This window comes from Thamnophis sirtalis, unplaced genomic scaffold (genome assembly GCF_051295495.1).
Source record: "Thamnophis sirtalis isolate CommonGarterSnake01/CBP01778 unplaced genomic scaffold, rThaSir2_p1.2 scaffold_3, whole genome shotgun sequence".
Lineage (NCBI taxonomy): Eukaryota > Metazoa > Chordata > Lepidosauria > Squamata > Natricidae > Thamnophis > Thamnophis sirtalis.
The window spans coordinates 17,519,462-17,541,525 of NW_028261383.1; the positions used below are offsets into that span (position 1 = coordinate 17,519,462).

General features: G+C 45.0%; 2 protein-coding genes and 1 pseudogene across 4 annotated transcripts in view; 2 read left to right on the top strand and 1 right to left on the bottom strand.

Annotated features, from left to right (window-relative positions):
* Positions 1 to 422: 422 nt before the first annotated feature.
* On the top strand, positions 423 to 7,831 carry LOC106556025 (uncharacterized). Its single transcript, XM_087711520.1, is given in 7 exon segments — positions 423 to 445; positions 2,510 to 3,097; positions 3,515 to 3,641; positions 4,787 to 5,279; positions 5,281 to 5,333; positions 5,336 to 5,450; positions 5,452 to 7,831. Coding segments are annotated over 6 exon segments (1,443 nt in total). The 5' UTR covers positions 423 to 445; positions 2,510 to 2,689; the 3' UTR covers positions 5,699 to 7,831.
* LOC148047319 (E3 SUMO-protein ligase KIAA1586-like) lies at positions 5,859 to 7,831 on the top strand (annotated as a pseudogene).
* Positions 7,832 to 14,820: 6,989 nt separating this feature from the next.
* The window catches only part of LOC148047320 (uncharacterized), a 31,131-nt gene continuing 23,887 nt past the window's right edge, over positions 14,821 to 22,064 (bottom strand). For 2 of the 3 annotated variants that reach the window (XM_087711408.1, XM_087711409.1), the window contains exons 5-6: positions 21,279 to 21,408; positions 14,821 to 18,122 (exon numbers count right to left, since the gene is read on the bottom strand). In XM_087711408.1, coding sequence (XP_087567534.1) covers positions 16,381 to 18,122; positions 21,279 to 21,408 — 1,872 coding nt within the window. In that variant the 3' untranslated portion in view covers positions 14,821 to 16,380. The remainder of the gene's footprint in view (positions 18,123 to 21,278; positions 21,409 to 22,064) is intronic. The other variant, XM_087711410.1, reaches the window with a different exon arrangement.

The window sequence follows — 22,064 nt, forward strand, 5'->3', positions numbered from 1 at the left end:
GCAAAATCCTCACCCAGGCTTTGGAATTCCTGCTGGGGGTGGGGAAGGCCCTGGCCCCATGTTCCCCTGCCCTCCCCTTCGCATGCAGGTTAAACTGGTTATTGCTGGGAGGATTTCCTTAGTCAGCTTCGTTTGGAAGGAAGGAGGTTCATCCCTGGCCTCTCTAGGACTTTGGCCCCCACTTTCTGGTCAGTGGGGGGGGGAGGGAGGAGATCTGCAAGGGTGGGGGGGTTCTCACCCAGTCCTTGGATTGCTAGCAAGGGGCGGGGGAAGGCCCTGGCCCCATGTTCCCCTGCCCTCCCCTTTGCATGCAGGTAAAACTGGTTTTTTTTGGGGGGGGGGTGACGCTGAATCCTGTGTTTATTGCTGGGAGGATTTCCTTAGCTTCGTTTGGAAGGAAGGAGGTTCATCCCTGGCCTCTCTAGGACGTGGCCTCCACTTTCTGGTCAGTGGGGGGGGGAGATCTGCAAGGGGGGGGGTCTCACCCAGTCCTTGGATTGCTAGCAAGGGGCGGGGAAGGCCCTGGCCCCATGTTCCCCTGCCCTCCCCTTGCATGCACGTACCAGCTGGAGGGTGGGTTTGGGGTGGTGGGGAACAGGGTTTCAGACCAGCCCTGTTGCTTCCCCTTCCCTTCCCTGGAAAAAACACAGCCTCATCCCCAGGAAGGAGGAGAGGATGTGTGGGAGGCCTCCATCTCCCCCTCCCCATTTCCATGAGAAAGCCCCAGAGTGGGAGGAAGGGGGGGGGGAAGGGAAGACTTGCATTGCAAAATACAAGCAGGACTCCTCTCTGCCCCACACCCCACAAATGGTGTATTGAAGTGGGGTGGGGGGAGTCGCAAAGGTATTTCTGCTATTTGCGGCGGGCTGGGCTAAAACCTGCCCTCCGGCAGCCCCTTTGCCAGGAAGGGCTCAGAAGGCAGACGGTTTCCGGAAAGGTGGGCAGGACAGTCACCCCATGTGATCGGGGGGGGGGGGGAGGGCCAGTCCCAAAAAAGGTGTGTGTGTGTGCGCGCGCACGCACGCGTGCCCGGGAGGGGGGGGCATGCAGAGCAAGTCTTACCAGTGTTGGGAGGAAGCACTTTGAAAGAAGGAAGGAAGGGAACGACATTCAGCAGGGCTTCTCAGCTAGCTAAAAAGATTGACATTCAAACGTGTGTTAGTATACACCCTTTCTGAGTTTTGGTCTAAAACTCGGGGTTTTTTTTTGGTGATGTTTAATCCTGTGTTTGTTGCTGGCAGAATTTCCTTATTCAGCTTGGAGATTAATTTCTTGCCTCTCTAGGACTTTTGCCTCCACTTCCTGGGGTGTGGGGAAGTTCTTCCTGGTGGGTGGGGGGGAGAGACCTCCTGCTAGGTTTTGCAAGGAGGTCTCACCAAGTCCTTGGATTCCTAGCAAGGGTTGGGGAAAGGCCCTGGCCCCATGTTCCTCTGCCGTCCCTTTGCATGCATGTGCCGTGGGCGGGGGATATACAGTTTCAGAACCAATTGTGTTGCTTCCCCCCCCCTCCATGGAAGAAACAGCATCATCCCCAGGAAGGAGGACAGGATCTGGGGGAGCCTTCCATCTCCCCCCTTCCCATTTCCTGGGGGGGGAGCCCCTGAATGGGAGTGGGGAGGGAGGGAAGGACTCCACCAAAGCTGGATTCCACTCCACTGTATTACAAAATACAAGCAGGACGGGGGGGGGGAGCTCCATCTCCTCCCTCCCCATTTTCTGAGAAATCCCCTGAATGGTAATGGCGGGGGAGGAGATGCTGGATTGGGGGAGCCACACAGGTATTTCTGGAGACCAGGGAGTCCCCATTAGCATGATTGATCTTATCTAGTTGGGTAATGGACAATCAGCAAGAAAGCAGCCAAGCTCAGAGAACACCAAGGACTCCACATCCCATTAAGCTGGCAGTATGTTTGGAGCATTGAATGTGAGCACAGACGTCTGTGTCCCTTCATATGGTTTGGGCATGTTGCGTAAACCCTAACCCTTGTTGTGTCCCTTGAAAGGGGCATTTCTGTCAGAAGGACTCAACCAGCCAGGAATTTCCAAACTTTGTGGATGCCACAAAGCCACCCCATCTGGGAAAACGAAAGACGAGGGAGGATGGATATCAAACACTTAAAGGGGGGGAACTGAAAGTGCCTACAAGTGTTTCGCCTGAGATTCAAAGTTTGCTTCATTCCAACGTTGAACTCAAGCGACCAATTGCTGCGTGTGGCTTTCCAGAATTAAGAGTTAATTGCTTGGAGAGAGCCGTGAACGAGATCCGTTCCCTGAAGAAGCAAAGAGGGAAGTCGGGTGGGCTGTGAGGGGGGGGGGGGGAGAAATTCCCCTAATTTTTTACCTTCTATATTCTGGATTATTGCGGGTTTCCTTCTACCTCTCCTATCAAGGGAGGCCCACTTGCTTTCTCTGCTCTGGCCTAGGCCCACCCGGAAACGAAAAAAGAGGTGTAAAACAGCTGAAAATACAACATTGATTCTGAAATCTTGTTTTCTTTTCAAACTCGCAGGTGGAAGTTGTTTGTGGATCAAACTATCTCATAAGTGAGGAAGGCCAGATTGCGCACCGAGATTTCTCCAGGGCTCTTCGTGCAATTTAAGTCCATTGGCCCGTTTCACATCCTCAGTCTTGGAGATCCGAAGAGCTGTTGGCATCTTTTTGCACTTGGATTAGATAATAGAGGAAAGAAATGGAGAGACAACACCCATTAGATGCAGAAGCTGGACAAAGCCCTCCTGTTGCTCCGTTTGGGCAGATCAGGATAAAAACTGAGCCGAAGGACCCAGCCGAAGACTTTATCAGCTCGGAGATCCAGCGTAAAAACTTCAGGAAGGTGTCTTACCAGGAGGCCGGGGGTCCCCGGGGACTCTTCAGCCAACTCCATCGTCTTTGCCATCAGTGGTTGAAGCCAGAAAGACATACAAAGGCAGAGATGCTGGACCTGGTGGTTCTGGAGCAGTTCCTGGCTCTTCTGCCCCCAGAGATGGAGAGCTGGGTGCGGGAGTGTGGAGCAGAGACCAGCTCTGAGGCGCTGGACATGGCTGAGGGCTTCCTCCTGAGCCAAGTGGAGGAGCCGAAGGAGCAGGTCGAGCTTCAGGTGAGAGGTCTTCATCTTCAGAGCTCAAAGAGGGTCTTACATGCGTCTTAATATATGTCATCTATGGAGATTCTCAATCATCTAGGTCACCATTTCGTTTCTCATCCAAGAAGCTTCTGAAGAACTGAAGAAGCTTCTTAGATGGCAAGCGAGACATTTTCAAAGGCAACCCCCCAAAAAAAGTCTGGTTGTCTTTCAGAAAAAGCATCTTTGGGACATTGATATATGTTGATGTTTTTAACTTTGGGGCATTATTAACCCAAGGGCTTTTCTTTTGAAGATTTCCAGTTGTGTCTTCTGTAGAGAACATATTTGAAACAATTGATCCTTTGATATTTTCCACCCCACAAACTAAGAGCAAAGAATAATAATTTATTTCTTCTGATGGTCTCTCTATTTCCCCATCTTTCTCATCAGGTCCAAAGGCCTCTCTCGGGGGCCATTCCTCAACATCTGGATGAAAGGAGCAAGCCCTTAAATCTTTCCCAGGATCGGCTTATTTGGAAGAACTCCCAGGAAAGTCGAAGTTTGGGCATCTCGCCAGGTAAGGGACGGTGCTCCTAAGATGCATGAAGTTCTTTCAAGAAAGTCCAGCTCTCTTTTGCACAGTGGTTAGGATGCAGTATTGCAGGCCAATTCAGCTCACTGTCAGGAGTTTGATCCTCACCAGTTCAAGGTTGTCTCAGCCTTCCATTCTTCTGAGTTTGGTAGAATGAATACCCAGATTGTTGGGGGCAATATGCAGACTCTGGGACCTGCTTAGAGAGGGCAGTAAAGTACTATGAGGTGGTATATAAGTCTCAACTACAAATGTTCTTCTTCATTGAAATGCTGCCATTTGTGATTTAGAATGAAGGGACCAGTGATTTTAGGCGTTTTATAACTATGTGGTTGTGGACTCAATGGTGGGATTCAGCCAGTTCGTACCAGTTCAGTAGAACCGGTAGTGTTCTGACCCCCCCTCGTTCCACACCAGAGCACACTCCGAGCCAGAGATAAATTACAGTATTTAATTAACAGACAAACATGTCCTTGACAGCAATCCAGCACAGACAAGCTTGGGCAGCAATAAACGCAGATAAGGCTTGGCAGCAATCCAGCCTGCCAAGCTCATAACAATGTTATCCAACATGTGTTGACTTCTGCAAAGAGGGGCGTGTGCACAGGTAGCTTTTTATAGTCTGGAGAGGAGCCTAATGACCACCAGCTGAGCACAATTACCTCCTGTAATTGTTCCTGACGCCTAGTAGCTCTTTGATGGCATGCATCCAGGAACAACTCACTCTCCGGCTCACTCTCCCTTGTCTCCCCCCACTGGTCCATGGCTCAGGTGCCTCATGGTGACCAACCAGCCTCTCTGTGCCCTGCTCGGAGTCAGAACCCTGTCCAGGGTCCTTCACATCCTCCAGAGCCGACTCATAGGGCCCCTCGCTGTCGGATCTGGTGGCAGCTCCAACAGCTCCTGCTGGGCCACAACCGGTAGTTACCTTTTTGTGCAGTTCAGCGAACTGGCTGATCCCACCACTGGCTGGCCCCACCCCACCCTTCCCAGCCACTCCTTTTCTCGCCTTGCCTGCCTTGGCCACTCGCCTAGTTTTTGATGTTATCTCACATGTACATGGTTACCCATAGTGCTCAACTTACAACCACAATCGAGTCCAAACTAAATCTTTTTTTTTTTTTTTACAGTTGACCTTAACCGGATGAAAAGGCCACAGAATTTTTCAGTAAGGATCAGTAAGAAACCAAGATGGGAATCAGTTGTAGCAGAAATGGCTTTGGATGATATAAAACAGTCACAAGCACCACCACGCCAACCACTCCAACTTGGAGAAAGCAGCCCGTCGGATATCGAAATAAATAACGATACCTCCAAAATTGAAACCAGTCTACCTGAATGCTGGACACTGCAACAATATAACAGTTTCAGAGGAAAATATGACGGACTGGTAATTTCTAACAAAAAGTTAGGTTGCAAGTATTGTGCAAAACATGACTTCCTAAAAATGAAAAGTATTCATGTGTCAAAAGAATGGAAATACTTTCAGATTGAGGCATCAGGGAGAAATAGAGAGGTAAAACAAGCTTCTCTAAGGAAAAAAATGAAAGAACATTTTTCATCAAAAGCTCATAATATTTGTAAAGCGAACATAAAACAACGTGAGGAGGCTTCAGTAGCAAAATATTTACAGCCTGGCACAATGTAAACCATTTTCAGACATAGAAGATGGGCTGGATTAGATGGATTAGCTATGGGAATAGGATTACATTCATGTAAAACTGCAGTGAAAATAGTTGATTTCATTGCAAATGAAATTAAAAAACAATTATTTACTAAAATTATTGAAAATAAAATGTTTGATTATTGACGAAGCCTCAACAATATCTTGCAAACCAGTTCTTATACTTCTCTTAAAAGTTGAGGATTCAGTTGCATCACCAACTATTTTCCTTGAGTTTGTTGAACTGGAAAAACAAGACGCAGAGACAATATGTTCTTCAATTATGGAAAGTTTAAGTAAAGTTGGGCTTATTGAGAACTATCTGAAGCAAAATTTAATAGGATTTGATGGTGCCAGTTATGAATCCATCTGGTGGTGATGCTGTCTAACCCACATTTTAGCTTATGGTCTACTTTATCAAATGCCTTATTGAAGTGCATGTAAATTATATTGACAGCATTCCTCTGGTCCACTAATTTTGTCACTTTGTCAAAGAATGCAATAAGATTAGTCTGGCATCATCTGTTTTTGGCAAACTCATGTTGGCTTTTGGTTATTACTTTGTTTACTTCTAGGTGTTCACTGATTCGTTGCTTGATTATCTTCTCCAGAATCTTCCCTGGCATTGAGGTCAGGCTGATAGGTCTGTAGTTTCCTGGATGTATTTTTTCCTCATTTTGGAGATGGGAAACACATCAGCTCTCTTCCAGTCCTCTGGCAGTTCCCCGGTTCTCCAGAACCTCTGAAAGATACAGTTCAGTGGTTCTGAGATCTCATCTGCCAGTTCCTTCAGAACCCTGGGGTATAATCCATCAGGTCCTGGTGATTTGAACTCGTTTGGGTAGACAGATGCTCATTTACCATTTTCTTCCCTATTTTAACTTGTGTTCCTAATCTGATTTTTGTGGTGCTGTTTTTAATAGGTTGGACTGTTTTTTCCCTTTGTGTAAAGAAAGATGCAAAACATGAGTTAAATAGTTCTGCTTTCTCCCTGTTGCTTGTCACCTTCTTGCCGCTTTCTCCCAGCAATGGACCAATTGTTTCCTTGACTTTTTTCTTGTTTTTAACACGTTGGAAGAAGCTTTTTTTGTTATTTTTTACTTTTGTCACAAGCCTTTCTTCATTGTGTGACTTAGCTCTCCTCACTTCATCTTTTCTATTTGCTGATATTCTGCCAGTTATGTGCCCCCTTTTCCACTTTTTATATTTATCCTTTTTGTCTTTCAGTTTGTCAGAGAGTTCTTTATGCAGCCATGCTGGTTTCTTTTGAGAGCTGTTATTTTTCTTCTTTGTTGGTATTGTTCTAGACTGGGCTTTTATAATTTTATTTTTTTAAATTTCCCAAACTTCTTGAGCTTCTTATTCCCATATAAGTCCAATAAAACCAAACCAAACCCCTTGAGGATTCTCATCCATGGAATCCTTCCCAAGTACTCTTAAGTTTATTGAAATTAGCTCTCTTAAAATCCATTATATCTATTAAAGAATTTCCTAGCGAAAGAAAGTTGATGAATTAATTACTTCAAAAACCTTCAACCCCTGTAAAAAAAAATCATCAACTTGTTGGGCTTCCTCAGGGAAGATTTTTAGAAATCATCGTAACGAATTTGAAGAAAAGACTAATGGATTGTGAACATTTAAAAACCGATTGTAGCTAATTTCAAGACAGGGATAAATTACAATTTCTCAAATTTTTGGAGCCAGATTACTGGAATATTGAAGAAGTAATCGTTCCATGGGAAGCAGGTGAAGAACAATTGCTCATATTTAACGATGTTTTAACTACCAAATTGATATTTATAATTATTGAGATTTTGTGGAAAAATTGTTTAAAAATTCCCAGAACTATGCAAGTCCTGAAAGCATTCAAAGAGCTAAAAATATTGTTAGAACAATTGCTATAAGTTCAGCAGAAGCGGGTTTTTCAAACATGAACATGATATGTTCAGAGAAGTTACCTAACTGTTTCTTATATATCAAACATAATGACTATTAGTCTAATCGGCCTACGTCTAAAAGTAGTGGGGTCCTACTCCTACAGTGAAAAGTTGGTTAAGGATAAATCACCTTACGTAACAGTTTTAGTAGTTTTTGCCAGGTATTATATAATAGTTTTTCATTAATCTTTTAAAACTCTTATAGCAAAATCTAGTTTTCTGTACTTCTTTTATTGCTCTTATTTAAGTGTCAACTCTGAAGTGAACATAGCTGAGGTCAATTTGGAGGCTTCAGGGTTGACACAGAACAGAGGGAGGGCGGGGAAATAGATGGGATTTTGTAGTCAAAATAACCGAGCTTTCCTGCGGGAACCCAAGGACATTCTCACAGGTAGCTGGCCAGAGGAGGAAGGAATTTACCAAGCAACCGGCCAGCTCTTGGATCAGACAATGTGACCAGTGACTTGGGTGAAAGGGTGATAGGGTTAATTAGGTGAAAGCCAAGAAAACTTTTAGAGTCGGCTTCCACCAGTTGTGCCAATTTGATGTATCCAATAAAACTGTTTTTTGAGGAACTTGCCTGCTTCTGAGTTCTAATTTGTATGGATGCACCTCTTGGAATACTGACATTAAGCATTAAATAAGGCAAGGCAAGGAGGGGCTGGGAGGGGAGGGGTGAGGAGAGGAGAGGTTGGGTGGGTGGGTGTGGCCAGGGGCATGGCCAGGGGGTGACGGCACTCAGCTTCCTGGAGCACTCTGCACCTCTGTAATTTTGTTAATTACAAAATGTGGGCTTGGCTTTGTGACATACAGATCCAGCAAGCAAGGAGTGTGAACTGCACAGAAAATTCTCTCTTGTTTGGTTATGAAGAAATACCGTATTTTTTGGACTATAAGACACTGCTTCCCCCCCCCCTCCTGAAAAAAAGTGGGTCGAAATCTCTGTGGTCTTATAGACCAAACATTGTGGTGGGAGCGAGGGAACACTGGAGACTTTGCTGCTGAGCAGCTGATTGGCAGTTGAATCAGCCTCCTGGAATACTGCCAATCAGCTCTTCTAGGTGCGGAATGTTGGCGGAGGTGATCAGCAGTGGCGAATGGGCAGAGGTTAACCCCTCCGTCTAGAACAGCTGTATTTTTGGGAGGCCGATCCAACCGCCAATCAGCTGCTGACGAGCCACATGCTGTGGCTGCGATAATGTGCTGAAGCTGACCTTGCTGTTTGCTGCAAGGACACTAGCCAGATGAATACCGATGGATGCTGGAAGGCAGAGGGAGGTTTTTTTTTCTTGTTTTCCACCTCTAAAGCTAATGCGCATCTTATGCTCTGGAGCGTCTTATAGTCCAAAAAATACGGTATTCCAAAAGTCAGGTGTACACTTATTTCCTAATAAACAGCAAATTTTGAAGCTCCAGGTAAAGAGGATTCATTTTAGGATTAGTAACCACAGTTTGCATGTTGCAGGTTCCTGAAGGAATGCTGGGAAACTCTTTTAAAGAACATTTGCGGGAGGGGTCCAGAATAGCCATTTTCTTCATGAGTCTGTAGAAACCTGGCACCAATCAAAACACTGTGAAGCAACTGATGAACCCTGGCATGTAAGCCACTAGTATATGAAAATAAGAGCAAACTCCATTCCCTCCTAGTGCTGCTGATGTTACCAATTTGGCAATGAAACATCTGCAAGAAAACCATCAAGCTCAGAGAGCACCCTCAACAGTTCATCCCTGAGCTACAAATATTCTCTGCCATCGACAAAAACTTTTTGGTTAGAGAACTGCCAGTGGATTTCATTCTAAATTTTGATACGATTTCTGTAAATGAGTGTAGAATTATAACGGCTGAGTATTTGATCCTTCCTACATTAAAAAATACAAAGCTAAGAGATAAACAAATAAACAGATTTGGGGGGAAAAAAGAAAAGGTTCAGGAAAGAAAAAGAGTGAAAGTGTAAGAAAGAAAGAGGAAAAGAAGGAAACCCCCCCTAATGCCACAGGTTTGCCAGAGGTCTGGATCAAGAGCTTCCTTGAAATGGGTGGACAAGGAGCCGTTCCGGCCAATCACTCAGCTTGCCGGCCAGTCTCTGGAACTCCCATATCAACTCTTTGGGTGGATGACCCACTTGCTTCAGCGCTTTCATTTGGCTCTCAGCTTCAACTTCATGGGCCATATCTTCCACACCGTCTAGTTCAGGGGCTTCCTCGTCATGTAATTCAGCTATCTACTCTGCCGCCTCTCCCTTGTTCATGCCATCTGTGATCGCTGAGATCAATTCCTGATCAGTTGGATATTGATGGCCATAGTGATACTTGGTTGAGGAAGTATGCTAGGTTCCCGAGCTTCCTTCAAAGGTGGCTCTGAATCAAGGAGGGGGAATGACTGGTGGGGACAGTTGTAGACTGGGCTGTTGCTCTGCCCAGGCTGTTGAGCTGGCCGTTGGTGGGACTACAAGCAGGGGCTGCCCTTGCATTGGCTGTTGGGCTGGTGCTAGCAGTGGATCCATGGCCTGTGGCTGGACTTCTACCACTGGCTGGGGTTGGGCCTGCTGCGGGATTATTGTCAGCAACTGGAATTGCATTTGGGGCCTGACCAGTTGGATCATTATCGGCTGCGGGGCCATGATCGGTGGCTGGAACTGCATTTGCTGCAGCATAGGCCCAGGATTTGGACCCAGAGCTGGTGTCCACTGGCCTGGTTAGAATGACTACCTGGGTGGGATTTGGCCGGCTGGAGGCAGCATGGGGACTGATTGCTGGGGCAGACTCCCACAACCAAACCGTCCCATTTGTGGTACTTGTAGCACTGGGCTGGCCTGCTGGGCCATCTCAATGCTGGTGAGGGGTGTCCCTTTGGTGGATCAGGCCCAATGTGTGGATTGTGGCCCAGTCTGCTCCTCGCTGAGTAGAAGATAGACACTGCGCTTGGAGGTGCCACTGCTGCTACTGCCAGGAAAATGAACTTTGGCTGAGGCAGAACACACCTGGGCTGCCCAGTCCCTGAGGATTGATCCAAACTGCTCATGTTGAGTTGGCCGAACTGATCAGGGAGGCCTGCCAAGGACTGGCTGTGAGACGATAGCAGGAAATTCCATTCACAGGGGTGCCTGCATTTTGCTGGCCCCATAGGGTCCCAACCAAGGGCTTGGGGCTTCTCCGCTCTGCCCTACCCTGCGTGCTGGCTCTGTGGCACCATCCCGGTTAGCATCTCCTGTGGCAGCAATGCCCCCAAAGCATCGCCCCATAAGGTTGAATCCAGTCACACAGCTTGCTGCGATGGCCATCTCTGCCTCCACCATGGCTTGGGAAGGGGAGTAGATGGTCTCATCATGAATTGGTGGACCAGCCCCTGTGACTCCCTCCATGGCTGCCTTGTCTTCCTCGATCTTCCCCAAGTCTTCTCATCGCCTATTGCCAGGTTGGAATTTGGGGCTCAGGACCCTGGACAGCGCCCCAATGCTTCAGGAAGCTGGTTAGAGTTTAAAGCAGATTTGGGTTAATGTCAGGGTTCCAAATAACGTCTCCAACAAAATAAGAGTCCGAGGCTTGAAAATCCTTAAAGTTCCATTTTATTAGAGATGCTATGTTGGCACATCTGGGGAAAGCTGAATCTGAAAGCTTCCAGGTTTCCCCCACCCAGTTGAAAGTTCAAGACCCTGCCCAGGTTGGCAGGGAACCCAGAAGAATGGCTCTTGCTCTGCTTTTGGTATCAGCTGTCAAAGACGAGGTTTTCATGGGCAGAAGAGCTTGTCCCACCCACCACCATCCAGGTCCTTGTGTCCGGCAATTATATCCCTTTTAGGATCTTTGGCCTGCCACACTTTCTCTTATTTCATTATGCTGTTTCATTAGTATAGTAGTTGGGAGGGGGGAATAGAAAGGAATAGGATTGTGGAATGTGTTGTTGTCATTCTTTTCTAGAAGACCAAGGTCATCTTTTGTCTCCACACCTTTGCACCTGACCGGAAGCAGCTGGGTGGAGATGCCAGCATGGAAGAAGACGATTGGACCATGTGATGGATTTGTGGGTGTGGGGACAACATCATGAACTTTTAACTGGGTGGAATCCCAGGAAGTTCTTTAGAATTGGGATTCCACAGATGTGCTAAGATGTCTGATTTATTAAATTGGAACTTTAAGGATCATTTTGCCTTGGACTCTGATTTAATTCTACATGATACTTGGAATGCTGACATCTTGCTTCCCCAAAGCATTTATTTGCCTACCTGATTTCCACCTTCACAGCATTTTCTCTGTTGCATTTCTCACCCTTTTGTGCAAGGAAAAAAAATTTTGTGGGCCTTAAAAAGAAACTTCAATCGATTCCAACTTCTCGCGAAAGAAAAAGATCTCGTGAAGTTGGAATTGGTTGATTAAAGGGGATTTTTTAAATCTCAGAAACTTGTTTCCCTGCACAAAACGGCAATGGAAAAAAGCGCTCAGAAATCAGGTAGGCAAATACTTGGGGGGAGTAAGGGTCTGGGCAGTGGTGAGTGGAGCAAGCTTTATGGCCTGGTACTGCAATGGGGAAAAGGGGGGGGGGGAAACAGCCAGTGTGAGGGAAGGAAGTTGCTTTTCTTCCTTCCCTGCTGTTAATCTTTCCGTCATGCTGGCTTCTCCTTTTCTCCTTTCTCTATTGGGCGCAGCACCCAAGATCCACTTTGATAGCAGGTGTGGGGGAAGACAAACAGCCATCATGAGGGAAGGGAGGTGCTTCTTTCCCTGCTGTTTTTCATTCTGTATCAGCGTTCCAAATATCATCTAGAATTAAATCAGAGTTCAAGACATAACTTTCATCAAAGTTCCAATTTAATAAAACAGACATGTTGGTACATTTGTGGAAACCCGAATCTAAAAGCTTCCTGGGCTTCCACCCAGTTGAAAGTTCATGATCTTATCCCCACACCCACAAGTCCATCACATGGTCCAATGTTCCTCTGCCACGCTGGCATTTCCATCCATCCCGCTCCGGTCAGGTGCAGAGGTGCAGAGACAAAGGACGACCTTGGCTTTCTAGAAAGAATTTTATTTTGGCTACATAGCATCTAACTCTGTACAATCTCCCCTCCCATTTTACCATAATAGAAAAGACATAGTAGAATAATAGAAAGTGTGGCAGGCCAAAAATCCAAAAAGAAATGCTGCAGGCCTGACATTCTGATTCTCTGGGAGATGCCTAATTTGGGAGAAGGAATGAAGGAAGGAGGGAGGGAACAAAGAATTAAAGGAAGGAAGGAATATTGATATAAATCAATATATTGATAGTTTCCTGATTGCTTATTTGTACTCTATGACTATCATTATGTGTTGTACCTTATGATTCTTGACAAAGATCACGTGAAGGGTTAATACCACTTTATAAGTCCTTGGGAAGGCCACACTTGGAATACGGCATCCAGTTTTGGTTGCCACGATGTAGAAAAGATGTGGAGAGCCTAGAAAGAGTGCAGAGAAGAGCAATAAAGATGATTACGGGACTGGAGATTAAAACATATGAAGAATGGTTGCAGGAAATGGGTGTGTCTAGTTTAATAGAAAGAAGGACTAGGGGAGACATGATAGCAGTGTTCCAATATCATAAATACTTCGCAAAACTATACGCGCAAGATAGTATGGAGGAAATCAAAATAAAACATTATTTAAACGCAGAAAAGATAACACCAATCTCAAAAGAAAAAAGGGAGGTGATAAACAGGCGAATAATGTTAGCCGAAGTGGAACTAGTCCTGAAAAACCAGAAAAATAATAAAACCCCAGGACCAGACGAAATACCAGTGGAGTTATACAAATATAACAAAATAATATTTGAAGAACTAGGAGTGGAAATGTTTAATGAAGTTTTAGGAAAAAGCCAAGATAACCGAATCATGGACAGAAGCAATAATATCGCTAATCCCAAAAGAAGAAACAAATCTAGAAGAAATTCAAAATTACCAGAGAAGGCAGGAGAACGACGTGCCTCACCTACGTCAGGAATTTTTAGGCTTTTAACTCTGCTCGAGTGATCATAAAACGCCTAGTCAGAATAGATGAGGTTCTCCTGCCTCCTCCTGTAGAGGGCGCTTTTTGGCAGTTTTTTTTAAACAGTTAAGCAGTTATCCACGGTGACTCTGGCAGCAACTAGCTCAGCCTGACCCCAGCTCTTGCCTTTTTCCTTTTACATTTTTTTTCTTTTCATGATGGCAGTGATGAGGCTTTGCCTCCCTGCCTGCATGTCCCTATAACACTGAGGAGAAATTTCCTGACAGTTAGAACAATTGATCAGCGGAACAGAACTTGCCTCCAGAAGTTGTGAATGCCCCAACAGTAGAAGTCGTTAAGAAGATGTTAGATAGCCATTTGTCTGAAAGGGTATAGGTCTTCCTGCCTAGGCAGGGGTTTGGACTAGAAGACCTCCAAGGTCCCTTCCAACTCTGCTATTGTATTGTATTGTAAAGAAAGGAAGCAGTCACAACCATCATTCCTTGCCATTGTACCTTTGAATGGCTACTTAATAAATTATTGGGTTGCCTGACCAGATGTATCACCATCAAGAAAAAGAAGGAACTAACATACTATGTAGGGCTTTAGTCAGATATCATTTGGAATACGGTGAGCAGTTCTGCAGACCTCACTAAAAAAAGATATTGATAAGACTGAGAGTCCAGAGATGGGTCACATGAGGAAAGATCACAAAATTAGGACAAAGAGCCTATGTGGTACACTTTCTAACTCAACCTATAACCCCGTTCTCCTTATGGCCCGCATGCTGGATACAGCCCACTGAAACCATTAATCTGACCCGTGCGGGACAACAAGGCAGCCCCACCATTGCCCCACTCACCCGCTGGCATTCACCCACCTTCTGAAGGCCCAGGGAGGCCAAAAATGAACTGCACAGAGGCCCACTCGACCCTCCGCACAGCCCAATTTTAGCCGGCAGAGGAGGCCAAAACTGGGCTGTGCGGAGGCCTCTTCCTCATCCCCATTTGCTCTTCTACCAAACTTTTCTTTCCTTTCCTAAAAGTCTTGAGGGGCTTAAATAGTGGAAAGGAGAAAGAAAGAGACACAGAGAGATATGGAGGGGGGGGGGGTAGAGAGACTTGTTGATTGTTAAGCCCCTTGGGGTTGAAAAGAAGGGGCTGCAGTTTCCCCTTAATTAAGAGAGCAAATATTTCCTCCCCAGGTGTCACCAATCACCTCGTCCAATGAAGGTAGCTGCCACTCCTCTGCCATCTGTCAAGATGACCTTGGTTCCTACAGGAAACCTTTTTGTTTTGATTGATAGCCGGTCTATTTCCTCCCCCCTCCCTTTCCCATTTCTTTTTTTTTCAATCAAATTTTTATTTTCTATATTCTTTATACATATCAAGGCAAGAATGGTGTGGTAACTGAGTAACATGCATTTCAGTACACATAAACAAAGTGTTATTATTCCTAAACATTACCTTTCATTTCCATTATTTTATATTATTTATACATGCCTTTTATTATCACCTATCATTTCTGAACCATCTTTGTCCTTTTGTATATAATTATTATTCCCCACTATTTTCTATCCCTATTTTAATTCCCCCCCCCCCCCGGCTTTCACATAGCTATAATATTCAAAGACATGTTTTCCACCTATATTGTTTTTCATATTTCCTTAGTTAAATCAAAGTTCCATCCTTCTATTATTCAATATCTCATAATACAGTTTTAGTATCAATCACAATCATTTATACATTTAGGGTATTTCTATTAATATTCTTTCCAATTCTTCAATCCATATAATTCTACTATAAATACAGATGCTTAGATTAATATATATTTATAAATATTTCCCTAATCGCCTATCGTTAAGTTCTAACCTTTCACTGTTGTTCATATTTTTATACATATTTAGCAGTACAGTCTATTTTCCCAATTCATTTACATTTATATGAAATTATCATCCTGATATCACACTAAAATAATAATCCAACCTGTATAGTTGATATTAATACACATTGAAATTTATTCATAATTTTTTTTCTCTATTTTCCCTTATCCATCATCTCTTACCTGCGTTCGAACCTTTAATCTTATTTTCTTTTTAATTTTCCTCCCATCTTTGTTCCTTAGATCTTTTATTCCCTATATTTGACTATGCAATCTAACCTTCTCTCCTGTTTCCCCTCTGCCACCACTGCTGCTGCCTTTCGGGTGCGCCCAAGCTGGCCAAGCGCTCTGGACAGCAGACGCACATTGGTGCCATGGGCTGCAGGGCTTGGGCCATGCAAGAAGCCCACTCAGTCAGGGAAGGAGGGAAGCCCCAGCCCGCCTGTCCTGGCCGACAGCTCTGCTCCCTTAGGAAGTGACTGCCAGGATCCCCTCTCCATGTCTTTGGGCACGCGAGCTGGTCTTCCAGCATGCATGTGTGCCAGAAATTAGACACCAGGTAGCTGGAGCGCATGCACACACTGGAAACTGGATATCATCTTCCCGCACGAGCATGCACACCGAGCAGCTGCTCTTTCGGTTTCTGGTGCTCATGCGTGCGTAGCCTCTCAAACACTGGAATATTGATATCATGCCACTCCCAATCCTTCTTTTCTCTACAGTAGCCAAACCAAAATCCTGCAACCGTTCTTCCTGTGTTTTAGTCTCCAGGTCCTTTCATCAGTCTACTGCCCTTTTTCCAAAGTCTCAACATCTTTTTTGCAGTTTGATGACCAAAACTGGATGCAGTGTTTTACATGTGATCTTACTAAGGCTTTATAGAGCAGGACTAATACTTCCTGTGATTTTGATTCTATGCCTGTTTATACAATCAAGGATTGTATTAGTTTTTTGGGCTGCAGCTGCACACATGTGACTTATCCATTCAGACTCCAAGGTCTCACAGTTGAGTCACGTTCTATGTAATGTTTTTCCTGCCCAGGTGTAAAATATTTTTTCCCCTCCACACTAAATTTCATTTTGTTCCATTCAACCTTGTGGCATTTGGATCACAAAGGTACAATATGCATATACATAAAAATCTATAGATATGGTGGGGCATATTGCTCACAGCCAGGAGTTTGATACTGACAGCCTCATGGTTGGTTCAGCCTTTCATCCTTCTGAGGGGAGTAAAATGTGGACCTAGATTGCTGGGGAGCATATGCTGAAGTGGTATATAACTCTAAGTGGAATTACTATTGCTATATACTTTCTCATGAGTGTGGATCCGTTTATGAGAAGTTAATCTAGAGCTGCGAGCAAATGTCTTTCCACAATTCATGCATTTATACGGCTTCTCCCCTGTGTGGATCCTTTTGTGACTTCTTAGGGCACTGTTATGACCAAAGGTCTTTCCACACTCCATGCATTTATACGGCTTCTCCCCTGTGTGTTTAATCTTATGGGAAGTAAGATTACTACTATGAGCAAAGGTCTTTCCACACTCCATACATTTATATGGCTTCTCTCCTGTGTGGATTCTGTTATGGCAAGTAAGTTCATGGCTGCGAGAAAATGTCTTTCCACAATTCATGCATTTATATGGTTTCTCCCCTGTGTGGACGATCTTATGGGAATTAAGATGAGTACTTTGAGCAAAGGCCTTTCCACATTCCATACATTTATATGGCTTCTCTCCTGTGTGGCTTCTGTTATGGGTAGTAAGATCATAGCTGCGAGAAAATGTCTTTCCACAATTCATGCATTTATATGGTTTCTCCCCTGTGTGGACCATCTTATGGGAAATAAGATGACCACTTTGAGCAAAGGCCTTTCCACACTCCATGCATTTATACGGCTTCTCTCCTGTGTGGATCTTTTTGTGGATAGTGAGTGACCCGATCAGAGCAAAGGTCTTTCCACATTCCATACATTTATATGGCTTCTCTCCTGTGTGGATTCTGTTATGGGAAGTAAGATCATAGCTGCTAGCAAATGTCTTTCCACAATTCATGCATTTATATGGTTTTTCCCCTGTGTGGATCCATTTATGAGAAGCAAGAGTACTATTCCGAGCAAAGCTCTTTCCACATTCCATACATTTATATGGTTTCTCCCCTGTGTGGACCATCTTATGGGAAGTAAGATTATTACTATAAGCAAAGCTCTTTCCACATTCCATACATTTATATGGCTTCTCTCCTGTGTGGATTCTGTTATGGGAAGTAAGTTCATAGCTGCGAGCAAATGTCTTTCCACACTCCATACATTTATATGGTTTTTCCCCTGTGTGGACCATCTTATGGGAAATAAGGGTACCACTTTGAGCAAAGGTCTTTCCACACTCCATGCACTTATATGGCTTCTCCCCTGTGTGGATTCTCTTATGGCAAATAAGATTACGTCTATGAGCAAAGGTCTTTCCACACTCCATGCATTTATATGATTTCTCTCTTGAGTGGATCCTTTTATGGGAAATAAGATTACACCATTTTCTGAACCTGTTACCACACTCTCTGCATTTGTATACCTTCTCCCTAGGGCGAATCCTTTCATGCGAAGTAAGTTGCCTGCTTTTTCTAAAACATGTTCCATATTCCAAACATTTATAAGTCTTCTCTTTTGTGTCAAACACTTTTTGAGATGTAAGGAACTTATTTCCAAGAGAAGGAATGAATGTCCCATTGTAATTTTGTCCATTGTGTCTTCTTATAGCATCTTCTCCTTTATTTTGGCTTAAATTGTGTTCTTTTACTTGTAATTTAGCTTTGTTTTGCTTCACACTTTTTCCAATATATTCTTTCCTTCTTTTCTCTCGTTGCATGGGAGCATTGGTGGAAGAGGAACTCTCCTGATTCCAATCATTTGACTGGTTTCTGTCATGGGTTTCTAATTCCATTTGAATCTCAAATGTCTCCGTTCCATCTTTAACATTGATCACTTGGAACAGTTCACTGGAATCTTGATTCGCCTGCCCATTATTACCTTCAAAGCAAAAGAGAAGTGAACATAAAAACAAGGTTAGAGAAAAAGATCAAACTGTACAAAGTCAAGTGATTTTTTTCCTGAATTTTTCCAAAATTCCATTATGTTTTATGTTTGCATGTTTACAGTGGTGTGATATAGACAGGATGATTTCTATATTCATGAGTCCTGAAAGCTTTGAAAATATCTAGAAAACATCTCTATCTTTACAAGTATTTATATATCTGCAAATGTCAATCAAAGTTGCGGGCCCGCTCTGAGGGGCTCACCCCCCAGGCTAATAGATGGAGAGTCTGGACTATCCTTGGGAGGGAACATCAATAGCCACTCGGTCTTGTCTGGATTGAGTGCCAGCTTGTTTACTTCCATCCAGACCCTAATAGCCTCCAGGCACTGGCACATCACTTCCACTGCTTCGCTGAGTTGGCACGGGGCGGACAGATACAGCTGGGTATCGTCCGCATATTGGTGGTATTTAATCCCATGCTGGCGAATGATCTCCCCCAGCGGCTTCATGTAGATGTTAAATAGGAGGGGGGACAGGACTGAGCCCTGTGGCACCCTATATGTAAGGGGCCTAGGGGTCGACCTCTCTCCTCCAACCAACACCGACTGAGACCTGTCTGAGAGGTAAGAGGAGAACCACCGCAAATGGTGTCTCCCACTCCCACCTTCCCCAGTCGTCGCAGAAGGATACCATGGTCGATGGTATCGAAGGCCGCTGAGACGTCAAGAAGCACAAGGATAGAGGAATGTCCTCTATCCCTGGCCCGCCAGAGATCATCAGTCAGCGCGACCAAAGCAGTTTCGGTGGAGTAACCAGGCCTGAAACCCGACTGAAAGGGATCTAGATAGTCTGCTTCATCCAAGGACCGTCGGAGTTGAAAGGCCACCACCTTCTCAACAACCTTCCCGACAAAGGGGAGGTTGGAGACTGGACGATAGTTTTTAAGGATAGCTGGATCCAGAGAAGGTTTCTTAAGGAGGGGTCTCACCACCGCATCCTTTAGAGGCTGCGGGAAAGATCCCTCCTGTAAAGAGGTGTTAATAATTCTCTGGAACCAGCCTCGTGTAACCTCCTTGCTGGCGGAAACCAGCCAGGAGGGACACGGGTCCAGTAAGCAGGTGGAGGCACTCACCGCTCCCATGGCCTTGTCCACTTCCTCAGGAGTGACAGGCTGAAACTCGCTCCAAGAAATCCGATCAAGGCCCACCCTCGGCATCTCGGCAGGTACTGTCCAAGTGGAGTCCAGGTCCGTCTGAATCTGAGCGACTTTGTCCGACAGAAACTGAACAAATTCCTCAGCTCTTCCCTGTAAGGGTTCCTCCGCATCCCTCCCTTTCAGGAGGGAGCGAGTTATCCTAAACAGGGCGGCCGGGCGAGATTCTGCGGACGCAATAAGAGCGGAAAAATGAGCATATTTTGCCGCCTGTATTGCCACTGAGTAAGTCCTAATAAAGGCTCTTAGCTGTGTTCGGTCAGATTCGGAGTTACTGGCCCTCCAACGTCGCTCTAGGCGTCTCTTGTGGTGTTTCATCTCCCAGAGTTCCTCGGTAAACCAAGGAGCCCTCCTCGATCCACTGCCGCGGAGAGGCCGCAAAGGTGCAATCCGGTCCAGAGCCCCAGCTGCTGCTGTATTCCAAGCAGCAACCAAGGACTCTGTCAGATTGTGGGCAAGGGAGTCAGGTATCTCCCCAAGCTCCGTCTGAAATCCCAATGGGTCCATCAGGCGCCTGGGGCGGAACCATTTAATTGGCTTAACCTCCCTGCAGTGGGGGAGTAGTTTCCGAAATTCCGAAAAGTCTGTTTTGAATCAAGGAATAATCAGGGAAAACACCCAAGGAGGAATAAGGAGAAACGGTAAGATTTACTGAGGTGGGTTAATTTCAACAGAGACCTGTGGGAACAGAAACGATTTTGAAACAAGCTCCTTGTTCCCTGGTGTACCTTGGAGGAGCTCTTTCTGGCAGGTGGGACTTCTGCCCGTTCCTTAATCCCAACTATGAGACTTTGGAGCGAAATCCCTTGCTTGAAGCCTCCCATTTGGTTTTAAATGCTGTTTGGCGCTGAGACTGGAAAAGTTGGGAGGCTTCAAGAATGGCTATTTTGCTGCTCCAAAGTCTCATTGGCTTTAGAGCTTTGGCTGGATCTGGTACAGGCTTCAGTTCGCAGAGAACAGAGGCCTAAACTCTTTAGTGCAAGATAAGTAGTGCAAGATCTCAGGCTAGTAATCTTGCAGGATCTCGCACTGCAGTACCTTAGGCCTGTGTTCTTTTAAGAACTGAGGACTGCACGAGATCCAGGGCCAAAGTCTTTGAAAAGAAAGAGGCCTTCCTTCTGTTTGCAAAGCACTTTGCCCTGGATCTCGTGCAGGCCTTGGTTAGCAGAGAACAGAGACCTAAAGTACTGTAATGTGAAATCACATGAAATCAGTGGTGCGAGATGTCCCACTACTGATCTCACAACTTTAGGCCTCCTTTTTCTGCAAATGCACCGAAGCAGGCAAAGTAACTGGCGGCTTGCTACACTGTCACAAAGTAAGTACCATCAGGTGTAAAGCTGGTATAGATAGGGCAAGGGTAGCCGCAACGCCTCTGCTGTCATTTGGAAGTGTGAATGACGACTGTGGTGCTGCAACATTTGTAATTTCCAGAGTAAGTCTTAAGTACTTGGCAATGGGCTAGGTCATAAGTTTGAATGGACGCTTAATGGATTGTCGTAACTTGGGGATTACCTGTACCCTAGAACACTCTGAGTCACACTACGTGAGGCCTTTGGCCTTGAATTGGATTGGGAGAATGCTCTTCCATGGCCTGAGAGTGAAAGTTCTGTTCTCACACCATTTTGGAGGTTTCAGAGGACAAATGACAACACGTTCTTCTCACATGAACTCCAGAGAATACATAAAAGCACACCTCATTCTTTTCAGTCTCCACAGATAAGTTCAAAGAGAAATGGAATGGAATACAGATAAGAAATGACTCAAAAGAATCTAAGCAAAGAGACACTGACTCTTTCCTTCCTTGGAGTACAAGGACAGATCCCTTCCTTCACCCTCTCACGAGACGATATCTGATCAATTATTTTTTGATTAAAAAAAACTAACTATGATGTGTCCTTTTGAAATCTTTAATTGGGGACTAGAAAACTCTTACCCAGAGAGACCACGTTCCTATGGTTTTCAAGCATGACTTCCGAATGCAGCGCCTTTTGATCAGGATCCAGCTGAGACCATTCCTCCTCCGAGAAATACACAGCCACCTCCTCGAAGGAGACCAGACTCCCCTGAACGTGGAAAAAATAACAGTGTCAACCCTGGAAGCCATCTTTTGCATTGGTCCTTCAAGCCTCCCATATTTTCTACTGTGGGAAAATGGGAGGGGGGGTTGTATGGAGTATGGGTGATATGTAGTCCCAATAAAATTCCTTTCTCAGGAGGTCAAGGACAACTTGCTCTGTAATTGCCCGGCACACGGATGGGTGTGCTTGACGAACATCTCCAGTTGGGAACGGGGTCTGACTGGGCCATGTGATGGACATATGGGTGCTGGGCAGGGTCTTGAACTTTCAACTGGGTGGGGAACATTTTGGAAACTTTCAGATTCAGGTTTTTCCACATTTGCCAACATGGCTTCTCTAATAAATTGGAACTTTGAGGAATCTCTCAGCTCAGACTCTTATTTGATTGAGGATGCTATTTGGAACCCTGACAAACAGAACAGGAGTATTCGCAAGATCTGTTCATCTTCATCAGTGATTTAGACAAGAAGATAGAAGGGGAACTCATCAAATTTGCAGACAAGACTAAATTGACAGGAATACCAACACTCAAGATATAGAAGGACCGACAGATTGGACCCTATCTAACAAAATGAAAAACAACATTGTGAAATGTAAGGTTCTACATTTAGGAAAGAAAAACCAAATGCACAGGGACAGAA